This window comes from Nothobranchius furzeri, chromosome 18, assembly GCF_043380555.1.
Source record: "Nothobranchius furzeri strain GRZ-AD chromosome 18, NfurGRZ-RIMD1, whole genome shotgun sequence".
Lineage (NCBI taxonomy): Eukaryota > Metazoa > Chordata > Actinopteri > Cyprinodontiformes > Nothobranchiidae > Nothobranchius > Nothobranchius furzeri.
Window position 1 is genome coordinate 32,515,877 of NC_091758.1, and position 19,763 is coordinate 32,535,639.

General features: G+C 40.1%; 2 protein-coding genes across 3 annotated transcripts; one reads left to right on the forward strand and one right to left on the reverse strand.

Moving 5' to 3' along the window:
- The first annotated feature begins 82 nt into the window (after positions 1-82).
- flvcr2a (FLVCR choline and putative heme transporter 2a) lies at positions 83-13,779 on the forward strand. Of its 2 annotated transcripts, XM_054741580.2 has the most exons (11): positions 83-661; positions 824-1,402; positions 5,965-6,106; positions 7,630-7,770; positions 9,209-9,276; positions 9,414-9,517; positions 10,431-10,541; positions 10,723-10,828; positions 10,920-11,031; positions 11,493-11,557; positions 12,709-13,779. In XM_054741580.2, the coding sequence occupies exons 2-11, from the start codon at positions 851-853 to the stop codon at positions 12,772-12,774; spliced, it is 1,467 nt and encodes a 488-aa protein (XP_054597555.2). In that variant the 5' UTR covers positions 83-661; positions 824-850; the 3' UTR covers positions 12,775-13,779. The 2 variants fall into 2 exon arrangements, with proteins under 2 accessions (XP_054597555.2, XP_015825673.3); XM_015970187.3 differs by having other exon boundaries at positions 83-1,402; positions 11,493-11,569.
- A 185-nt stretch (positions 13,780-13,964) lies between these two features.
- erg28 (ergosterol biosynthesis 28 homolog) lies at positions 13,965-15,853 on the reverse strand. Its single transcript, XM_015970192.3, has 4 exons — positions 15,197-15,853; positions 14,845-14,935; positions 14,644-14,762; positions 13,965-14,511 (listed from the first exon to the last, which is right to left on the reverse strand). Exons 1-4 carry the CDS (start codon positions 15,327-15,329, stop codon positions 14,423-14,425), a joined length of 432 nt encoding a protein of 143 aa, XP_015825678.1. The 5' UTR covers positions 15,330-15,853; the 3' UTR covers positions 13,965-14,422.
- Between the last annotated feature and the right edge of the window lie 3,910 nt (positions 15,854-19,763).

Consider the following 19,763-nt stretch of genomic DNA (forward strand, 5'->3'; position numbering starts at 1 on the left):
TGCTACCAGAAAAAATTAAAACAAGCACATTTATGTTTTCATAAATGAGTTTTCCTAAATATGACAAAGTTTGTATTATTAACATTGGAATAATGAAGGCTAATTTTCTATTTGTCAATTAATAAGCAGCTCGGGGAGCAGCAAAGTACTCATTGTTCTTGCAGGAGGAATTTAATAAGCAGATTACAGGCAGAGGCTACATCTCACAACAGTGTTTAGATGGTTTTTGTTGGAAATTACTGATAATTCGCAACTTAGCAAGATAATTTGTCGGATGATGAGTGTCTTATTGAGGCAGAAAATGCAATAAAAGAAACTTTAATGGAAAAAAAGGAAGCTGGAGCAACAAATAAAATATGGAGGGAGATCCAAGGCAGGTTGAGTACAGACCGCAATTCATGACAAACAAGCTGAGAAACAAAGTACTACAGGTGTGCTGATTAAAAAACCAGGTGTGGCTAATGAGGAATTGAGAAGGAAGCACAAAGAAACCAGAAAATACTAAATGCAACAACTATAATAAAACAAACACAAAAAAAACGACAAAAAGACAGCCTCTATCTCCTTGTCATGTCTTCTCATCTCAGCAGTTGGGAGGAGACACGGGTCAGCTCCTCACCTCTCAGAAAGCTCAAATATTGATTCACCTCCAGGAGAACAGGTCAGTCCTCAAGAAGAAAACCAAACTAAATAAGTCCTCATTTCTGTGGAAAGTACACAAATTCCTGAAAAGTGATTATTTCTAGTATAGCACCACGTGAACCGAAAGTGAGACCTTTACAAGTTCCGGGTATCTTCTATTTTATGAGGACTTTCTTCAAAGGTAAAATCATTTCAACTGGATCAGAAGATGGGGAGCAGAAGCGATAAGGAACCCACAGAGAACGGATCACACGTGGGAGCCAAGGGTCAAGAGGTCTCGGTCCAGGCAGAGTGCGTCCCAAACGGAGACTCCGCGCTCCCGACGCGGTTGTTTAGGAGGCGCTGGGCGATCGTGTTCCTGTTCAGCTGCTACTCCCTCAGCAACGCGTACCAATGGATCCAGTACGGAATCATCAACAACGTCATCACCAAGTTCTACAAGGTGGACGGCTTCGCGGTGGACTGGCTGTCCATGGTCTACATGCTCGCCTACATTCCGTTCATATTCCCAGCCACATGGTTCCTGGATTGGAAAGGACTGCGCTTCTCTGCGCTGATGGCGAACGCGCTCAACTGCGCAGGGACGTGGATAAAGGTGGCCAGTGCCCGACCAGACCTGTTCTGGGTCACCATGCTGGGACAGTGCACCAGTGCTCTGGCCCAGCTCTTCATCCTGGGGATGCCTTCTAGTCTGGCATCTGTATGGTTCGGAGCAGAAGAGGTTTCCACTGCCTGCTCCATCGGGGTTTTTGGTAATCAGGTGAGGGCATTAAATAAAAAGTGTATTATTAATAATATTATTAATAATAGCTATTTTAAGCTCTTTGTCAAATTTCAGAGTTTGCTGGATTAAAATTAGTGGTTGGATGCAAAATATGCAAGTTCTGGCAAAGGCACTGACAGTTTTTATTATTATTATTTTTGCTTGCCACATAGAACTCTTTGTAAACTACCTGTGTTTAACATTTGTTGAGGCTTTGGCTTTGGCATCAACTTTGAATGTTTTAGACATGAGCAGATAGAAAGTCCTTTATTTAGGAAAATTATTTATTAGCTTCTTATTCTTGGACTGAATATGAATATGTTCTGCTGATCATTGCCCTCATTTGTCCCAGCGCTGGAATTGAGGGATATGCTGGAATTATTTCCCGACAGGACAATTGCATGCAGAGTTGGTTTGAAAGACAGCTTTGGCTTCAGCCCCTTGACTGAGCTCTGTCTATAGGTTGTGGCTTTCCAGGCTATAATACTTCAGGAGTTTATTTTGGCGTCCTCTTTTATTAATTGATCATTGATAAATGAGTGTTAAAGCTTATTTTTTTTAACTGGACAGTCTGAGATTCTCTTTTGGGCGAATCCAAATAGGAATATAAATTTTCCCTGTGCTCGTGCCGCCACAGCTGCATTTAGATTACGCATAGCTCTGATCCGAAGTGGAATGTGGATACGTCAGGGCTAACAGCAGCAAACCTGTAACTGCTGCCTGAGATCAACACTGAAATGCAAAACTGAACCCTGAATCAACCACTTAAAAATCTGTGGGAGTAATTACTGGTAATCTCTACTCCAGGCTCAGCGGGCTGTTTGTGATCGGCGTGTAGAAAATCTCCACCGAGTTGGAGGAGAGTCGGGTAAAATAGGAGTCGAGAATGCCCGCACAAGTAGATTATTCTGCTCTTGCCTTAGATTTCTGATGCAACACGGGACCAAAGAGGGGAAACATGATTATGTAGAAGATTTTCTTCATGAACGAAGATAATTTGTGTGTATTTTTAATGTAAGTGTAAAACTTCATTGGAATAGGTATTTGGATTTAAAATGGCTAGATAAAATATCAATACAACTCAGGCAGCATGCTTGAGATGTTTTCAAAAATTGGGAGAAAGGGGAGGACATGGGGTTCACTGTGAAAATGGGATATATTGTCTAACTTTCCAAAGTAAAGATGGGCACTAAACTAGATACTGGTTAATACAATTTTTGACTGTTTAGAAAATCTCTTAATTTGTAAGACTGGATGTTTTCTCAGAGTCACTTATGCTGGAATTATTTCCCGACAGGACAAATTGTTCCAACTTTCCCCCAAAAGAACAGAACAAAATGGAAACGGCACATGTTGTGCTTTAATCTGATCGTCTTTGATGCTGTGCTCAAATATAGACCATCACATCCCGTCCGACGCGCTTCACCCTCTGATCTTAGGTTATTTTGGCCTCACCTCTTTCACCAGACAAAGAGCGACATACCGATCATTGTCGTACTTGTTGTTGTTTGGTGTTTTAATCCCACTCCCTACAGATGCAGATAAAAGGACACATTGTTGTTGGTGTTTGCTCGATTGCCACTTCTCAAACGTTGGTGGCTTTGGTCCCTGGATTGGATGCTTCAGGTTGAATGAGTTTATACATCCTAATGAACTGAAAAAAGGTCAGCTGATTATGCAACAATGAAGTTGTAAAGTCTGCAGCTTTTATGCTGCAGAAGGCAACAGGTGTACATTCCTGGGAGGACTGAGGAATAGGTTGTTTTGCATTGGCGTAGATTTACTTTTGACATTGGTGGACTTATAAATCTACCCCCCCCCCCCCCCCCATATGTGATTATTTTATTTTTTCTCTTTGATCCTTAATAAAACCACTAAAGTACTGATTTGCTATATATACTATTCAACATACTTAATTGTAATGTTAAATGTTTAATGACTGACAAAATCACATTAATTCTTTACTCTCTAAAGTAAAATCAAGATTTGGGTCTCTATACCAGCAGGTCATCCTTTACTCATTCTGCAAAGCAACCCTCGGTCAAAATGACAATCCTTCCCATCTTAAATTACGGGGACATCTTTTCTAGGACTGCATCCAATAAACTTCATCAACTCGATGTCATTTATCACTCAGCAGTCTGTTTGGTCACTGGTGCCCCTTTCACTACTCGTCGTTGTGATCTTTACTCACTCGTTAGCTGGCCATCACTCCATTCCCACAGGTTGGTGCATTGGTATCGGTTCATATACAAAACCATCGTCAGTAGAACCCCGTCATATCTTCTCTTTACTCATAACTTCCAACAACCAGCGTAATTTATGTTCCAGTAACTTCATCTCTATGGTTATTCCCAAAGCTCGCACCTCCTTTGGCCGCTCCTCATTCTAGTTTGCTGATTCCAACGACTGGAATGAGCTGCAAAAACCACTGAAGCTCTCTACCTTCAATAATTCATTAAATCAAGTTTCTGATCAATGTTCCTGCTTCTGAGTGCTTAAGACTGTTTAAATCTGTTTTGATTGCTTGTGCATATTATATATGAGAACAGTCCTTTGTCTTTATGTCTTATTTTTTTTTATCTTGCCTGTTTTTCTTTGATAAAAAGCCAACTGTCTGTTGCTGCTGCCTGTTGGTCAGATCGTCGTTGTAAATGAGAACGAGTTTTCAATCAACTCATCTGGTTAAATAAAACTAAATTAAACAAAAAGGTGGTTTACACTACAGTTAAATTCTTTTTGCCAATAACGTTATCATGATGGACTCGTTTCTTTAGCGAACTTAACTTTAAGTAACTTACACGTTTCTTTGGAAAATAGCTCCTTATGTCTTAAACCTTCTTTTTAGCCTCCATCCTCACTCGCTTTTGGTGCTGTGTGTCACTCACGTCACATTGCAAGCACAAGAGTCTTGATATCGAACGTTTTCCTTCTAGCTTTGGTGCTGCTAACCTGCGTAGTTTGTCACGTGAGTCTCACGTGACAACATGCGCAGCCAATCACACCAGCCTTATGCGTTATGGAGGTAGGACCTGAGGAGAAAACGTCATTTAACCTTTTCTGCACCTTTAGGGTAACGAGACATTAAACATTATCCAGGGTAGTTATAATTATTTCCCAGTGGTGCCCCAAAGGGGGGTCCAGAAGGGGCCACAGTCATACCCTGGAAAATTGCTGGCCATCCCACTGGCCCCCACAAAGGAAGACGCCCTCATTAATCAAGACATAACTGTGTTAAACTTAGTCTTTTTTTTCCAAAAAGTGTTTGTGCTTCTTAAATTTGAGGTGACTATGTTGGATAGGCCTATTTCATGAAAAAGAATGAAGGAGCAATGCAATGTCCCTTGAGTTACCACAGAGACCAATTTGGTGTGCCACCCCAACATTTTCACTAGCTCCATCTGGCCCCCCTATGAAAATTTTTCGGGGCACCACTGGGTTTCCATATACATTTATTTAAAATAAAAAGCCAGTCAGGACTTTGCTATTCTTATCTCATCACCCTGGAGGTTGGGAGTGTGTTTCTGCCTCAAGCAGAGGTACCCCAACGTCTTGATGTCTAGGAGTGATTGGAGAAAAGACCGATTGATCGGGACTCCTGCCACTTACACATGAGCGTCTCTACGGTCTGGGGAGGATAGTTCAGTCTAGAACTGGTGGTGTAGTGTTCACTTATAAATCCGAAGGTTTCTCAGGAATGCAGAATCCTTTGGGCGGCGTTAAATACTGGAAAGTCCGTGGTGTCCTTCATAATAAGAAACAAAGGCGGCCATGAGCTGTGTTACTGTGTGTCCTCATTAAACTCTTGTCCTCTGCTGCTGCGGGTCCATACACACACGCACTCACACAGAGCTTTCACTTCTGAGAAACTTCACTGAGCAGCAGTGTGTCAGCTCGCTGGGGCAAGAGCTCCGATGCAGAGGACAGGGATGCACGCACAGCTCTCTCTCTCCTCCCGTTTCCACTGAGCGGCAGCTCAGTGCTACAGACGAAGAAGTTAAACAGCCTCCAGCATGAAAATCAATCTAGCATGCGGGAACCCCCCTGCTGGCTGATTCTACTCCCCAATCGGAGGCGGTAGGCGTAATTTCAGCTGGCCAGTCAGTCTGTGGTGTCACCTCGGTCCCAGTCTGACCACTGGGGAGGAGGTCTGAAAAAAAAAGAGTCGCCTCGGACTGGAAAACGCATATCTGATCCATGTGTGAAACCAAATTCGGGTTCCGTACCGGTCCCATACCTGACTGTGCCGACGCAAACGTGTAAGCGCCTTTTGTCTTCAGTACTGTGGGTGGTGCTTTGGGTCTGTTGCGGTTTAGCTCGGCTAAAAGATGAAACTTTGTTCATCTCAGCTGTTCAGGATAGTGGATTTGAGGGTGGCAGTCTCATCCGGGAAGAGCTGCTGCTCCTCCTCATCAGAGGATCAGTAGCTGAGGTGGTTTGGGTAGTGGAGGTTTTTAGCCACGCCCTCTGGCGATACACCTCAGGGCAGACCCAGAATGTGCTGCACAGATAAATGTGTGTATTTTGTGTCTTCTTATAACTTTTTTTTTAATCTACAGTTGGGTATAGCCATTGGGTTCCTGGTGCCCCCCATGCTCGTGCCCAATGTGAACGACATGGAGGAATTAGCGTTTCACCTTAGAACCATGTTCTACATGAGCGCGGGCGTGGCCACCTTTCTCTTCGTACTTGTGATCATTGGTACGTTTTTACACTCACACACTCTCTATCTTTCTCTCTCTCCTCTCTTCCCCTCCCTCCCTCCCCCCGTCATAAGTGATTTTATTTTATATAAATATTTTTTTGAAGAATTTATTTTTTCTCGCTGAGCTTCTGTCTGGTTGTCCAGCGTCCCAGCCAGCGCTCGGATGAATCTATGTCACGTAGACGTTCCTTCTGAAATATCATCTGCACGGCGCTCCAGCAGACGAGCAGCTGCAGTAATCGCTGTAATCGTTGACTGTCTGATGGGATCCAGTTTGACGCATTATGAAAGACATGCCAGATCCGGGGATGTCCAGAAAGTTCTCTGCTGTCACTTGTAAAATCTTCCTTTTTACCATGGAAACTAAAACAGACTTTGAGAACAACATGGTGAAGAAAATTCTGTTTTGGAAAACAAAGCAATTTTGGCAAGTTTATTTATTTTAATAAAAAACACAAACAAATGGAGATTTATGTACTTTGTCGCAAATATATATTTTTATTGGAAGTCAATTTTCTACTACTTGTTAACATTTTTTAAAAGCAGATCATTGCATCCTATAATGCTACAAATATTATCCCCTTAAATATATTCTTTTGCATTTCTGGTGTTATTGTTTTATTTCCCTCAGCTACTTCAGATTAGTAGGACCTGACATATAAAACAGCAGTTTTAGTGTATTTAGCTTTTTCATTATTTTCTTCAAAAAGAACCATAAATAAAACTAAATGAATTAGAATTGACTTCTAGTCTCTCGAAACAATAAAACAGCTCGGATCACCTCACCATGACTTCATGCTGCTTGTGAACTTTGCTCTGGAGGACCACGTAAGAATCTTTTGGATCAATAATTATATTTAGCTGTCAAATCTTTCCTAGAAAGAAAAATGCAAAAAGTTTGGACCAATATTTGGTTTTTCCATTCTAGATTATCACTCTAATACAGAAAATCTAATTTGTTTACCCCTCCCACTGTCCTAATGGGTGTGACCCCGCGAGGAAAGTTGACCACTGAGCAGGATTGATGGTTTATCCCTTGAGGTCCACGTGGCAGGGGTGAGGAGTGATCACCACCTCACCCCTGCCACGTGGACCTCAAGGGATAAACCATCAATCCTGCTCAGTGGTCAACTTTCCTCGCGGGGTCACCCATAAAGACAGTGGGAGGGCTAATAAATGATAAGAATTAAAAACATAAAAGCTGTTTTAAACACGAATAGTGTAATGTTTATGGACAAAACTATTTAATGCACATTTTTTCATTTAAAGGCAAATATTTCATTATTCATAGCTCTTCCTAATGTTTGATTTCATTTTCCCAAGAAATTTGACTTTTCCTTTTTATGATCTGCTGGCTGGAAAACCTTCCCAAGATTTTTTTTCAAAGTGATATGAAACAAAACTCTGGAGACAATAATTTCTTTTGTTCTTGCAGCACATTGACAAATATGTCTCGCACGCGCACATACACACACACCTTTATTACCGTGTATCCTAAAGTTGCAAACACACTCTTTAGTGTTTCAGGAGAAGCCAGAGATCCCTCCGACCCAGTCCCAGGCTCAGGCCCGGCTCTCCAGACCTGAGGAGTATTCCTACGCGGCGTCCATCATGAGGCTACTGGGGAACAAACACTTCATGCTGCTTGTGGTCAGCTATGGTTGGTTTCAGATGCTTTTGTCACAAATGAAAAAAGTTCATGAATTGGTAATCCATCATGTTTTGGAGTCTTTCAGTCCTCTGTAGCTGAATTTAGATATAGTTTAGTTTTATTTTAGTGTCCTATTTGCATCTCATTCCGTTCTGATTTTTATCCATCCAGGATAGAAAGTTGTTGCACTACTGAGGTCAAAGTTCACCAGGCGTGTGCATGTGACACCAGCTACTCTTATATTTAAGCCGTGTGAAGATGTGTCATGGCTGACTGTAAAGTAGAGATCTAAAGGTCTTTATCATGTCATAAGTGGTCATAGGTCAGTATTAAATAGGAGTTTGAATATTTGATTAAAAAAATTAGATTATTTACAATCTGATGTTCTCAAATAAACACGTTTATATCTTGGGAGTTTATTGCTAAATTTGGAACATTTTATCTTCTCTACTGATGCTGCATCTTGGTCACCGTTTAAAGGTGTGGTTGACTGAAAAAACATTTTTTAATCATTTATTATTATAAAAGGTCACTCAGAGGTTATCATGTAGGCTGAACATGAACAGTCTCTACCTATCTTCTGCATTAGCTTCTGAAAGAAAATAGATGGTGAAATGCTAGGATTTGAAAATCCTCACACTGTGATGTCACATTGTGAATTTGCATTTATGGCCTCGCCCATCTTGGCTTATGGCCACCCACAGGAAGGCTTCTTTTAATTTATTTGCTGCAAGGAGAGAGTGGAGAGTGTCTTGGGCCCAATGCCAATACTCGCCCTTCCATTGCGTGATCCCGACCAGTGGTGTGAGTGTGTAGGGTGTCCCCATTCTCAGGTGCCTTTTCTGAAAATCTGTATTTTCTAATGAAAATAGTTCTTTTTAGGACGATTAGTTGATGCTCAGAAACTTTTAGACAAAGCAGCAATTAATGTAAATTAATTTCAAATAATTGTTTGTTTGAAAGTTATTAATAAAGGTTTTTAAAGAAATTATCACAGCAACCAGCATCCCAGCATGCATTGTGGTTGATGACGCTTCCTGTCTCAATTTGGCAATTATTTGCACACTTGTGTACCACGCACTCGAAGCCTTACTGCACACTTTCTCCAAGTGCACTTAGCTGAAGACCACAGGGTGCAGCGTGAGTATTGTGATTGGGCCTTGGTGATAGTGGCTTTGCAACATGGCTGAACGTGTTCTGTTAGCCAATCAGAAGCGGTGTGCGTGCATATCGTTAATAATCATGAGCAATCCTGCTGTTTTCATCCCACCTCTGCACCAGAAAACTTCTGCATCTCAGAACAGGAGCATCATAGCTTTTTTTAAAATGACATGTGAGGCATTGATGTACATTAGAGAACAATGCAAATGAATTGACTGACTGAGTAAACCACAGCTTTAAGACCAATTATCCCAGGATGAGGACGTCTCATGTTTGTTTTCTCTAGGATTAAATGTCGGCTGCTTCTACGCCATCTCCACACTCCTAAACCAGATGATCATGCAACATTATCCTGTAAGTGTCCGTGTGCATCCTGGAAAACCGTGTGCATTTCCAAGCATCTTCTTTTAGCCGTCTGATTAGACATCTTCAAAAACTTCCAAACCGGCAATTTAGTTTCAGCCAGAGATGCTAATGGTTTTGTGTCTCAGGATGAAGAGGTGAATGCTGGGAGAATTGGACTGACCATCGTGATCGCTGGGATGGCGGGATCCCTCATATGTGGAATTTGGCTCGACAAGACCAAAACATACAAGTGAGATCTCACTATAAACACATTTGTACAGATACATGTGCAGAAAACAACCCACCACAAAAGGAACAAACACTCTTTCACTTAAACTCAGAGAACAGTTGATGAATCACAATGTTCTGTCCTTGCATGAAGCCTCACACAAAGCGATCCAAGTGGATTAAAACTTCTAGTCACAGTAGACACAAATAGGGAACAAGTGGAGCTGAGGCTTGTGGTGATATATCTGAACTGACAGGCTACACACTCGGGCCTCCTGCAACTCCATTAAAACAGGAAAAAGTGGTGATGAGTGCATCTAAATACAAATTATGTCTAGAAATGGATCTCAGTATTGTCAACTGTGAGATCTAAGAGAGCTGGAGTGATGCCACGTCCCGTGAAGAAGCGCGAAAGCTGCTTTGAAGAGTTAAATCCTTCGTCTGGGATTCCTCTCGTTCCGTTTGGCTCAGATTTTATTTACAGACCTTTGCAAATCTGTTATCACTTAGATTTAAAAGGACTTTGCTATGTTAACAAAATTGTTTTGCAGCATATTTTATGCATGATTGTGCAGAAAAAATGGCTTTGTCAGAGTAAGCCTGTTTTTGCAGATGGTCCAAGATGTGATGAGAGCTCTGCAGGGGCCCAGATGTTTTTTTTGGGTGTATTTTTCAAGCTTGAGGATATTTGTTTGCATAATTTTTTTTACATTCTAGCTGATATTTGTGCATCATACATTTAATACACGAACAGAAAAGATGAGCTATGAGTTGCTGAAGATTTATAAGCTACTTTTGTTCTATCCCAGATCAAAGGAAATGGATGCATTAAAATTAAAACAGTTTTGGCGATGCATTAATATGCTTGTGAGTGCACGTGGATTTTTATTTATTGCAGCACTTTTTCAAACTGATATTGACTCTCATCCCTACAGGCAGACCACTCTGATTGTTTACATCCTTTCTTTGGTCGGGATGCTGGTTTACGCCTTCACCCTGAACCTGGGTCACCTGTGGGTGGTCTTTCTCACAGCTGGAGTTTTAGGGTCGGTAATCATTGATGGACTCCTTTTATGGGTAGCTGTAAAGTTCCATAACTGCTCTCCATGTCTCCATTTACCATATGGATGCCTGTGCTGCTTTTTTCTGCTGCAAATCACTTGATTAAAACCTAACTTGTGATTTTAAGCTAAGAAGTTTTGAGTTAAAGTTTCTTTCTGCCTGCAGTTTCTTCATGACTGGATATCTTCCTCTTGGGTTTGAGTTTGCAGTGGAGCTCACCTTCCCAGAATCTGAGGGAACCTCATCTGGACTACTTAACTGTTCTGCTCAGGTCAGCACGACCGGCTAAGCGTATCAAGCAGAACTCTACAAGCTTTATTCAATGCTGGAAACTGTTATTTATTTTTTTTATCTTATTCCAGATCTTTGGAATTATTTTCACTATTGGTCAAGCCAAGATAATTGAGAAGTGGGGAACTTTTGCTGGAAACATCTTTTTGTGCATCTTTCTGCTCATAGGAACAATCATGACAGGTAAGACGGGTTGATTTTCTTAATAACTGTTTTATATTGATCTCTATTCAGTCATAAATGTCTAAAATGGTTTTATTTTTTACCTTTGACAACTTTTCCACAGGTAGGATGCAAAGAAACAAACTAGATTTGAACCTCTAACATGGATGAATTCTGCCCCTTGCTGGCTACTTGAAGTTATGCTTAATTTGTCTTTTTAAAATGTAATAGGTTTAAAATGTTTTATTTATAACTATAACTTTTTTTTAGGTATTTACTACAATATGCACAATCAGCATGTTTATTCTTAGATTTTAAAAAGTGAAAATGAGTAATTTTCAAAAATGTTAGGCCTCCTTTTAAGTTTTTTTTAATTAATCATTTCTAAATGTTTATAGATAAAAAAAATGAAATAAACCCTTTTTGTGTCACCCTGATCAAAATTTGAACTACTCAGTAAAACCTTTCGATGTTTATTTCAGGATTCATTAAGTCTGACCTCCGGCGGCAGAAGGCCAACCAGCAGAATGAAGCTCAGCCTGTGAACGTGAGTTAATCAGTGAGTTCAGGTGAAGTCAGATGTGGGATCTTCATTCTGAATGTTCTTTGCTGCATTTTTTCTGCTGGCTGCATTATGCAAACTCAGCTCGGTGCTTTCTCTGTTGCAAGAATAGAAACTCAGCGTTGTGCAGCAGCTCTCATGATGTTTCAACAACTGGTTTAGGTTCTTTTTAAACTTCAATTGGTTTTACTTGGCTGCTTTTAGAATATGATAATCGGTGAATAAATATATTCTCTGTGAGAATGCATATCAGGATAATCTAGTAAAAGGAAAAATTTGATGAATCTTGTTTATTTTATGTAACACAAGAAAAGCATGCATTGACACAACCCAAAAGAAAACTCTTTGGCATTTAATTTCTCAAAAAGATCCTATTTTATTTAATACAACCATTTAAAATAAAGTATCAACCAAGCTCTGATTTCTCTTATGCTGCATTTTTCAACCCTTTGCTTCCTGTAATTTTCCAAAACCAGAACTTTCAGGCCTTTAAGGCAGTTTTACTCCCAGTTTTCTCAATGGAAAAAATATTTAATAAATATTCCAAAAGCTTCCAGATTTCACTCTAAAGCCTATTCAGATTTTGCTCTGGATGATGGGCTGCAGGTGTAGTTGGGTGAAAGTGTTGTTGGAGCTTACTGCTGGGGGTGTTATGTGGGAAAAGGTAACCCCTCTGTGATAAGTGAGCTGTGATTCCAGCCTGCAGGTTTCCTATCGTCGGTGCAGGACTACGGGGCCACAGCGTCCAGCAGCAATCTTGATATAAATCTTCAACATTACTTTAACCAAAACACACTTAAGGTACAATCACACCGTATCAACATTTATGTAAAAGGGCATTAAAAAAATAAAACTACCCTGTATTTAATTTTCTGTAGAAATCAATTTCACTAGTGTAAAATTCTGATTTTTATCAAATTAACTTGTAAAAGTTTTTTTCTATCTCCTTAAAGTCCCCCCAAACCCTCTGAGGTTCACCTTCTGGCCCTTTCTGTGTGAAGGAAAAACTGTTTGTTACACCCAACAACCATTTGGATGCAGTAGTGTAGTGCTTGTCTGTTAGCTCCTGTTTTTTTGTGATTTGACTTCTCGTTTAAAACCCTGCAATAAAATTTCTAATTTTTGTTTTCTTGCAGACAAAACCAGCGAATACAGAAGGAGGCCTTTCTTCACCTGAAATCCTAAAGGAGAGAAAGTTGTGAGGAGGGCTGGAGTCTCCTGGACAAGTCTCACTGATGCATAAAAGCACAAAGAAAAAGCCACTGTGAACACTGACTGCACTGTGATTTAGTTATTATATAAATTACTATCTGTGATGATTAATGAACTCAAATGCAACATTACTGCGCTTTATTTCATGTACTGTATGGACAAAAGCTGCTGAAAACCACTGCAGGTGACTTTAATGTTGCACAAGTGGGAAATGCACTTTGAAGAATTTTTAGATGAGTTTTTCTCCAGCTAAGTGCAATGCAACACAGATTTTAACTTTATTCAGTGTAACTAGATCATTTTGGTTATTATCCAATACCTTAGTGTTATGTGTTTATATATCCTAATGCATAATTGACCTTACATCGATATAATCTATTTTTAGAACAATCTATTTTTAGAACAATAACTAGACTATGCGTTTCCTGTAAAGGTCAGGTCATTTATAACCTGCAGCCATTCAGAAACACCTGGAAGTATTACTGATCCTAGAACAGATTGATGCTGTGCATCTGAGTAGACCATCGGTCTGTTTTGTCCTCGTTTTACCGAAGTGACCTGTGGATCAACAATGATGAAGAATGTTAGCAAAGTACACATTAGATTGATGATGCAAAACAACTGTGACATTTTGCACAAAAGATAAGTTTCATTGTATTCTCTTACTTAGAAATTTTGTTACGGATTAAGTCGATTTACATGTGATTAGATTTGTTCTCTTATCGTGAGAGGAGCTGGTGTGTATCTTTCCGTGGCATCTTTGGACATCATTTGTGTTTGTGCCATTTCAGATGTTGAGAAATGATTCAGGTGACAAATATTTCAGACTGCATGGATCAGCTTTTCTGTTTCAGTTCAGTCAGTCTCCCAGCCGTAGCTATACTGTCTATCCCAGAAGGACATGGGAAACATTTGAGACATGCACAAAAAATGTCTAATTATTAAAGAATCGGCAAAGTTTTGAAATTAACTCCCAAGAAAGTTGATTTTTTTTACCACAGAAATTACTGAAAAAATAAAGTTGCATTAATCACCAAGAGGACCTAAACAGTAAATAAGCAAACTTCAAATAAAAGTGAAAAAAAAAATATATAACTTCGATAAAAACTGAAAAACAAACAAAAAAAGATACATTTTGTAATAAAAATGTCTTGATTCTCCTTCAAGGCATTTAGGCTCATTCATTTAGTAAGTAAATTTTATTTATATAGCACTTATCACAGATAGACTCACAAAGTGCTTCACATAGATCAAAACAAAAGAAAACCTGTCATGAAATCATAATGAAATGCATTAAGTCTTAGAATATTCACTATTAACAGAAAATTGGTGCAACTAAGAGTATTTTAAATAAAATTTTATCCAGACAAGAAATCAAGTGATTTATCAAAAATGAAGCAAACACGAGGTTAGCTGTGTGCAGCATCAAGTTCTTATTGCTCAGAAAACATCCCAGCACAGATAGTCGCTTAGTCCTCCAGAGTAATATGTAAATATTCAAACTGCAATGATAGTGACATAAAGATGTGCACCATCAATACATCAGAATTCTTTACACTCGCACAGTTAACACATTTAGACTGATTCACAAGTGTGTGCTGCTGGATTAGAGGTTCATCAGGTTTCATCAACAAGAAACTAGTTTCTTTTTTTCTGTCGGGCTCCTACTTCCTCCTGGGTCTCTGGAAAACACTGGAATCCAATCAGCATTCCTATAATGGAAAAACCTGGAAAAACAGAACACTGTTATCCTTTGATGTTTATCCAAGAACTGGTTCAAGTGTCACCTCTCCTCTTTAACGATTTCTACTGATTAATAACACAAATATAATTTAAAATAACTGTTAGTTTCTCCTCACTTGCAACAATGAGTGGTGACATCACTCCAATAGACAGTGGTGCAGTTTTGTAGATAAAAGCTTCAGACAGAAAGTGACCCAACGCCAGCACAAATGTCCACAAGGTGATGAGATACAGTCTGCAGGAGTCAGACAAATCATATTAAAATTTTAGATAATAGGCTAGTGGAAACCAGCTCAGGAAGAAGATAAGTGCTTTACGTCCTGTTCTGGATGTCAATGGCACAGGCACAGCGAATGATCGATGACAGCAATGTCCAAATACCAAATGTTCGAGCTTGGAGACCGTTCACTGAAACAGGTGGTCAGAAGGAGAAATAAACATCAGTGGAAATCAGTCTGTTCATTGTTCACAACAAGTTTGTTAAAAAAGGGTGAACTTTCGTCTCATCTCTGCTGTGGCTTTGCTTCACAAAAACTGAGGTTATAATCATATTGTGCATGTGTGGATAACTAGACATGAAAAAACAGACTAGTATAGGATTTCTTTGAGCTTTTTGTTCTAAAGTAAGAGTTGAGTGATCACCAACGGGATTAGTTATCAGTTTCTCACCGAACTCTGGAGTGCCCGTGTAAAGCTTTTCAGACAAGAAGCTGTTATCTCTGAAGCTCTGGACGGTGTTTCCAAACGCGATAATGGACACCATCACTAGCCAGCTCCGCAGAACGTTCAGGAAGCGACTCATACCTTCAGTCTGTGAGGCACCTCGTAGAATCCCAATACGACTGGTTGGTTCGATAAAAACACGTAGCAAATTTGACTTATTCCGTTTACAACTTGGACATTATTGATCAATTAGCAACACGTTCACACATGCTAGTAGTAAAACTGGTCATTAAGATAATTTCAGCGAGAGAAGATACCTAAACTATTGGCATGGCCCTTAAAAAACACACACAACAATAAACGCTAAACAACAAAGTAGGAATAAAGTTTATCGTTTGAAAAAATGAGTTTCTCAATCTTAGCCATCTAGCTTAACCAATAACACAGCTCAAAAAATGGCTCCATTTAATCGTACCATTGTTGTGATTGGCTTCAGCTAACCTAATAGAACCGCCCACTCTCCATCCAACCAATTATAAACGAGCATTCCGCTCTGTCGCTAGGTAGTGTGGGTAGAGAGTAGATAAGAAACAAGAGAAATACCTGTCAGAGTTTTTTTTCCCCCGGTTTGCAACACTACGATGTTTAAAATTGATTTAACAGCATAGTTAGTCCAAATGACAGGAAACTCAGAAATTCTTCACCTGGAAAACCTACTAAAGCTCATTAAATCTCTTTCAGTAATAAACGAGTTACAGCAGCAAGCTATTTTTTCAGAACTTTATTGATCAGCAGCTGTGTAAAAGCAGTAACACACATAAGAGACGCCCTCTGGTGGCCAAGGAGCAAAATCTACGGTAGACTTTAAATGAATATTTTTTATCGATTAAGTATATATATATATATATATATATATATATATATATATATATATATATATATATATATATATATATATATATATATATATATATATATCCCTATTATTTTCTATGAGCATGAGTTTGTAGTCTCTAATAAAAATGTCACATATACAACTATGAGTTCAAGATCAATAAATAACACCAAATGCATCTAATAAAAACATACCTAGACGTTCATTCAGACTTACAAATTATTTTTAAAGGTACACTTTTTGTGTCAAACAGGAAGTACCGCTTTAGATTTCACAATACAATTATAAACTATTCAACATTAATGAAATAAAAGCCAAAACAAAGTTCTGAAGCACTCCCAAACTGAATCCCAGAACTCACCTAGTTTTAGATTCATTTGTCTGTTTATTAGGCCCAAGCAGCAAAAGCGCTGCGAAGGCCTGTTGTATCTGCTCTGTTAATTTTTCTTCCGCCAAGTAAATTGGCTGTTTGGAGGCCGAAAACTCAGGAATTTTTTGCACACATGTCAGGAGTGGTGTAAAATTTTGTATTTTAAAGGCTCCAAAAAAATCGCAATGAAACTAGCTCCACAGCGCCCCCTAGAATGTGAAAAATCCCCCCCCCCATAATCCTTAGTTTTGTCGTAGGGTTATGAAATTTTGTACACTTGCAGTACTCAACAGTCCGCACAGAAAAGCCTCCTGCAACCATGGTCAACATCAAACAAGTAGTCGGCCATTTTGGTTTGAAGTGGTGATTTTGACTCCGTTTTGGCTGTTTTTAGGGTCCGCGTCTGATTGATTTACTCGATCATTTTTAGCACGATAGTCTCAAAAGTTGTCGGAAATTGCTCAGAAGGGATGGGCGATCAAATAGGAAAAAATAAAACTGACTTTTCGTATATGCTGAGGGGGCGTGGCCAGGCCTCGAAGTTTGACTACTCGCCAAAAAAACATAAATGGCTATAACTTCATACTGGAGTAGAGTAGAGTTACAAAAATTTCTGTGGTCATTCGACATCCAGCCACAAACTAAAATGAATGGTCGGATGATGACATCACACAGGCCCCGCCCCCTCAGGACCAAACAGGTCAAGTTTTACTGTGATAGGTCTCAAATCGTCCCATTTCACTTAATCACCACAAATTTGTAGTTGACAACTCAAGACAAGTGGGTGTTTCTTGGCATCACTTTATGGGAGTTTTCAAAAGAGGGTGGGGCTATGGTGGCACAGCGAAGTCAGGCGTACCGCCGTGGCCATACGTTTGCCTCCCATTTAATCATTTCTAAAGATATCGCCATGAAACTTCTGGTGAGTGATCCTAGTCTGGCCCTCCAAAAATCTGATGTGAAAATCTGGTGGGCGTGGCCTATTTTCTTAAATAGCGCCCCCTAGGACCATTAAAATTGTCAGCCCCAAGCCATGCTTTGACTGAGGATTACGAAATTTGGTACATTAATGTAGTGTCTCAGGACCTACAAAAACGTCTCTTGGAGCCAAGCGCTAAATCGCACAGGAAGTCGGCCATTTTGGTCCAAGTACTAGATTTAGTGGTTTTTGCACACGTTGTTTGGAGAATGATGCCCCGTTGCCCTTTTCACCAATCACCTTCAAACTTCTGCTATGGACTCTTAAGCTATAGGGGAAATAATTAAACCGTTGGATTTTTCAAAAGTTGAAAGGTGTGGGTGTGGCTAAGCCTCAAACTTTGACTTGTCGCCACACCACTCTTTTTTTCACAGCTCTCTATTGGACTCATTTCACCCAATCACCAGCAATCTCTGGCAAATAGCAGTAGACAAGTTGAGGTAACTTGGAGTCCAGTATTGGCAGGTTTAAAAAAGGCGGGGCTTTGGGAGCATGGCGAAATTCGCCATCACGCCATGTAAATATGTTTGCCTCTCATTTCCTCAGTTATCATGATATTGCCACGAAATCTCTGGTGAGTGATCCTAGTCTGATCCCCAATAGAAATGAACATGATAGGTTTTTGGGCGTGGCCTATTTTCAGAAATAGCGCCCCCTAGGACCATCAAAACTGTCAGCCCCAAGCCATGCTTTGACTGAGGATTACGAAATTTGGTACACTAATGTAGTGTCTCAGGACCTACAAAAAAGTCTCTTGGAGCCAAGCGCAAAGTTGCACAGGAAGTCGGCCATTTTGGTCCAAGTACACAATTTAGTGGTTTTCGCACACGTAGTTTGGAGAGTGATGCCCCATCGCCCTTTTCACCAATCGCCTTCATTCTTCTGCTATATACTCTTAAGACATAAGGGAATAAATTCAACTGTCGGATTTTACAAAAGTTGAAAGGTGTGGGCGTGGCTAAGCCTCAAACTTTGACCTTTCACCATTACATTACTTGACGTAATAACTCCCATGTGCATGGTCAGATCCATATCAAACTTTGTCTGTGTGATCACTGACCACATCTTAAGACAGTGACAATGTGGAAAGCTGACATCACTTAAGCCCCACCCCCGACAACAGGAAGTCGATTGTTTTATGGTGAGATGCCCATATTTGTCCCCTCTAATTTAGTCAACATGACACTAAGGTAATGCACTGACTTCCTGATGCTGAAATGACCATTCAGTTCTGATAGTTTTCCAGAAAGGGAGGGGCTTTGATGCCATGGCGAATTCTGGCGTGACGCTGTGACCTTACGCTTGACTGTAACTTCCGCAAACAGCCTCCGATCTCCACGAGACTGAACATTGCAATCAACAATCATGCCCTTTAGCCAAGGAGGCACAAACGGTTGGTGAACGCTGAATAATATCACCACAGCGCCCCCTACACACCTTTAAAACTGTAACAATTTATACAGACGAGGTCACAACTGCACCAAACTTGCTATATGTCATCACATAAAGGCACCCAACACAACCCTGTGGTCATTGGTTGATATCGCTTTAGCTCCGCCCCCTGACAGATATTAGACCCTGAATAAGACATGCATGATGCAATTCACACCAAACTGCACACAAATGACTGTCATCAACCTGTGAACTTCTTCATGGAATATTTCCTAAATTTGGCACAGTGCCCCCTAGATACAATAGAGTTAATTACTTCCTAATACAAGGTCACAATGGCATTAAACTTAGCTTGTGTCATCACGTGACTGCATTAAACACATTGATGTGGTTGTAGGTTCAAACCCCTGTAGCTCCACCCCCTTTTGGCTCTCTGGCTCTAGATAACACACACAACGTCTGATTGATGCCAAAATATCAGAAAACTATCTTTGTCAACCAAAGACCTCAATGGGATTTTTCTGTAGTTGGTCACAGTGCCCCCTAGATAACTTTAACCTTCAATGACTTCAAAAAACGTGGTCAGAATAGCATTAAACTTGGTCTGTGTCATCACACCACCAGTGTGGTAAAGATAGAGTATCCCCTAGTGGTTAGATGTGTAATTTAATGGTGGGCTCAGAGGAGATGCTGAGTCAGGGTGAGGCGCAGACGAGGAGACCGTTCATGGTTTCTGGTGTCAGGGTGGTTGATGTTTATGTTCAGAGGACGTGCCTGGGAGTACCAGACTGCCGGCCAGGCCGGAGTGGCGTGGAGCTGCGAGGGCCGAACGACTCAACTTGCATCTTTAATATTTTTTTTAAACCAGTAACAGAATACAATCATAGTTCTTTTTCTACTTCTTACTTAGTAAAAACATTTGCTCTATATGTGTGTC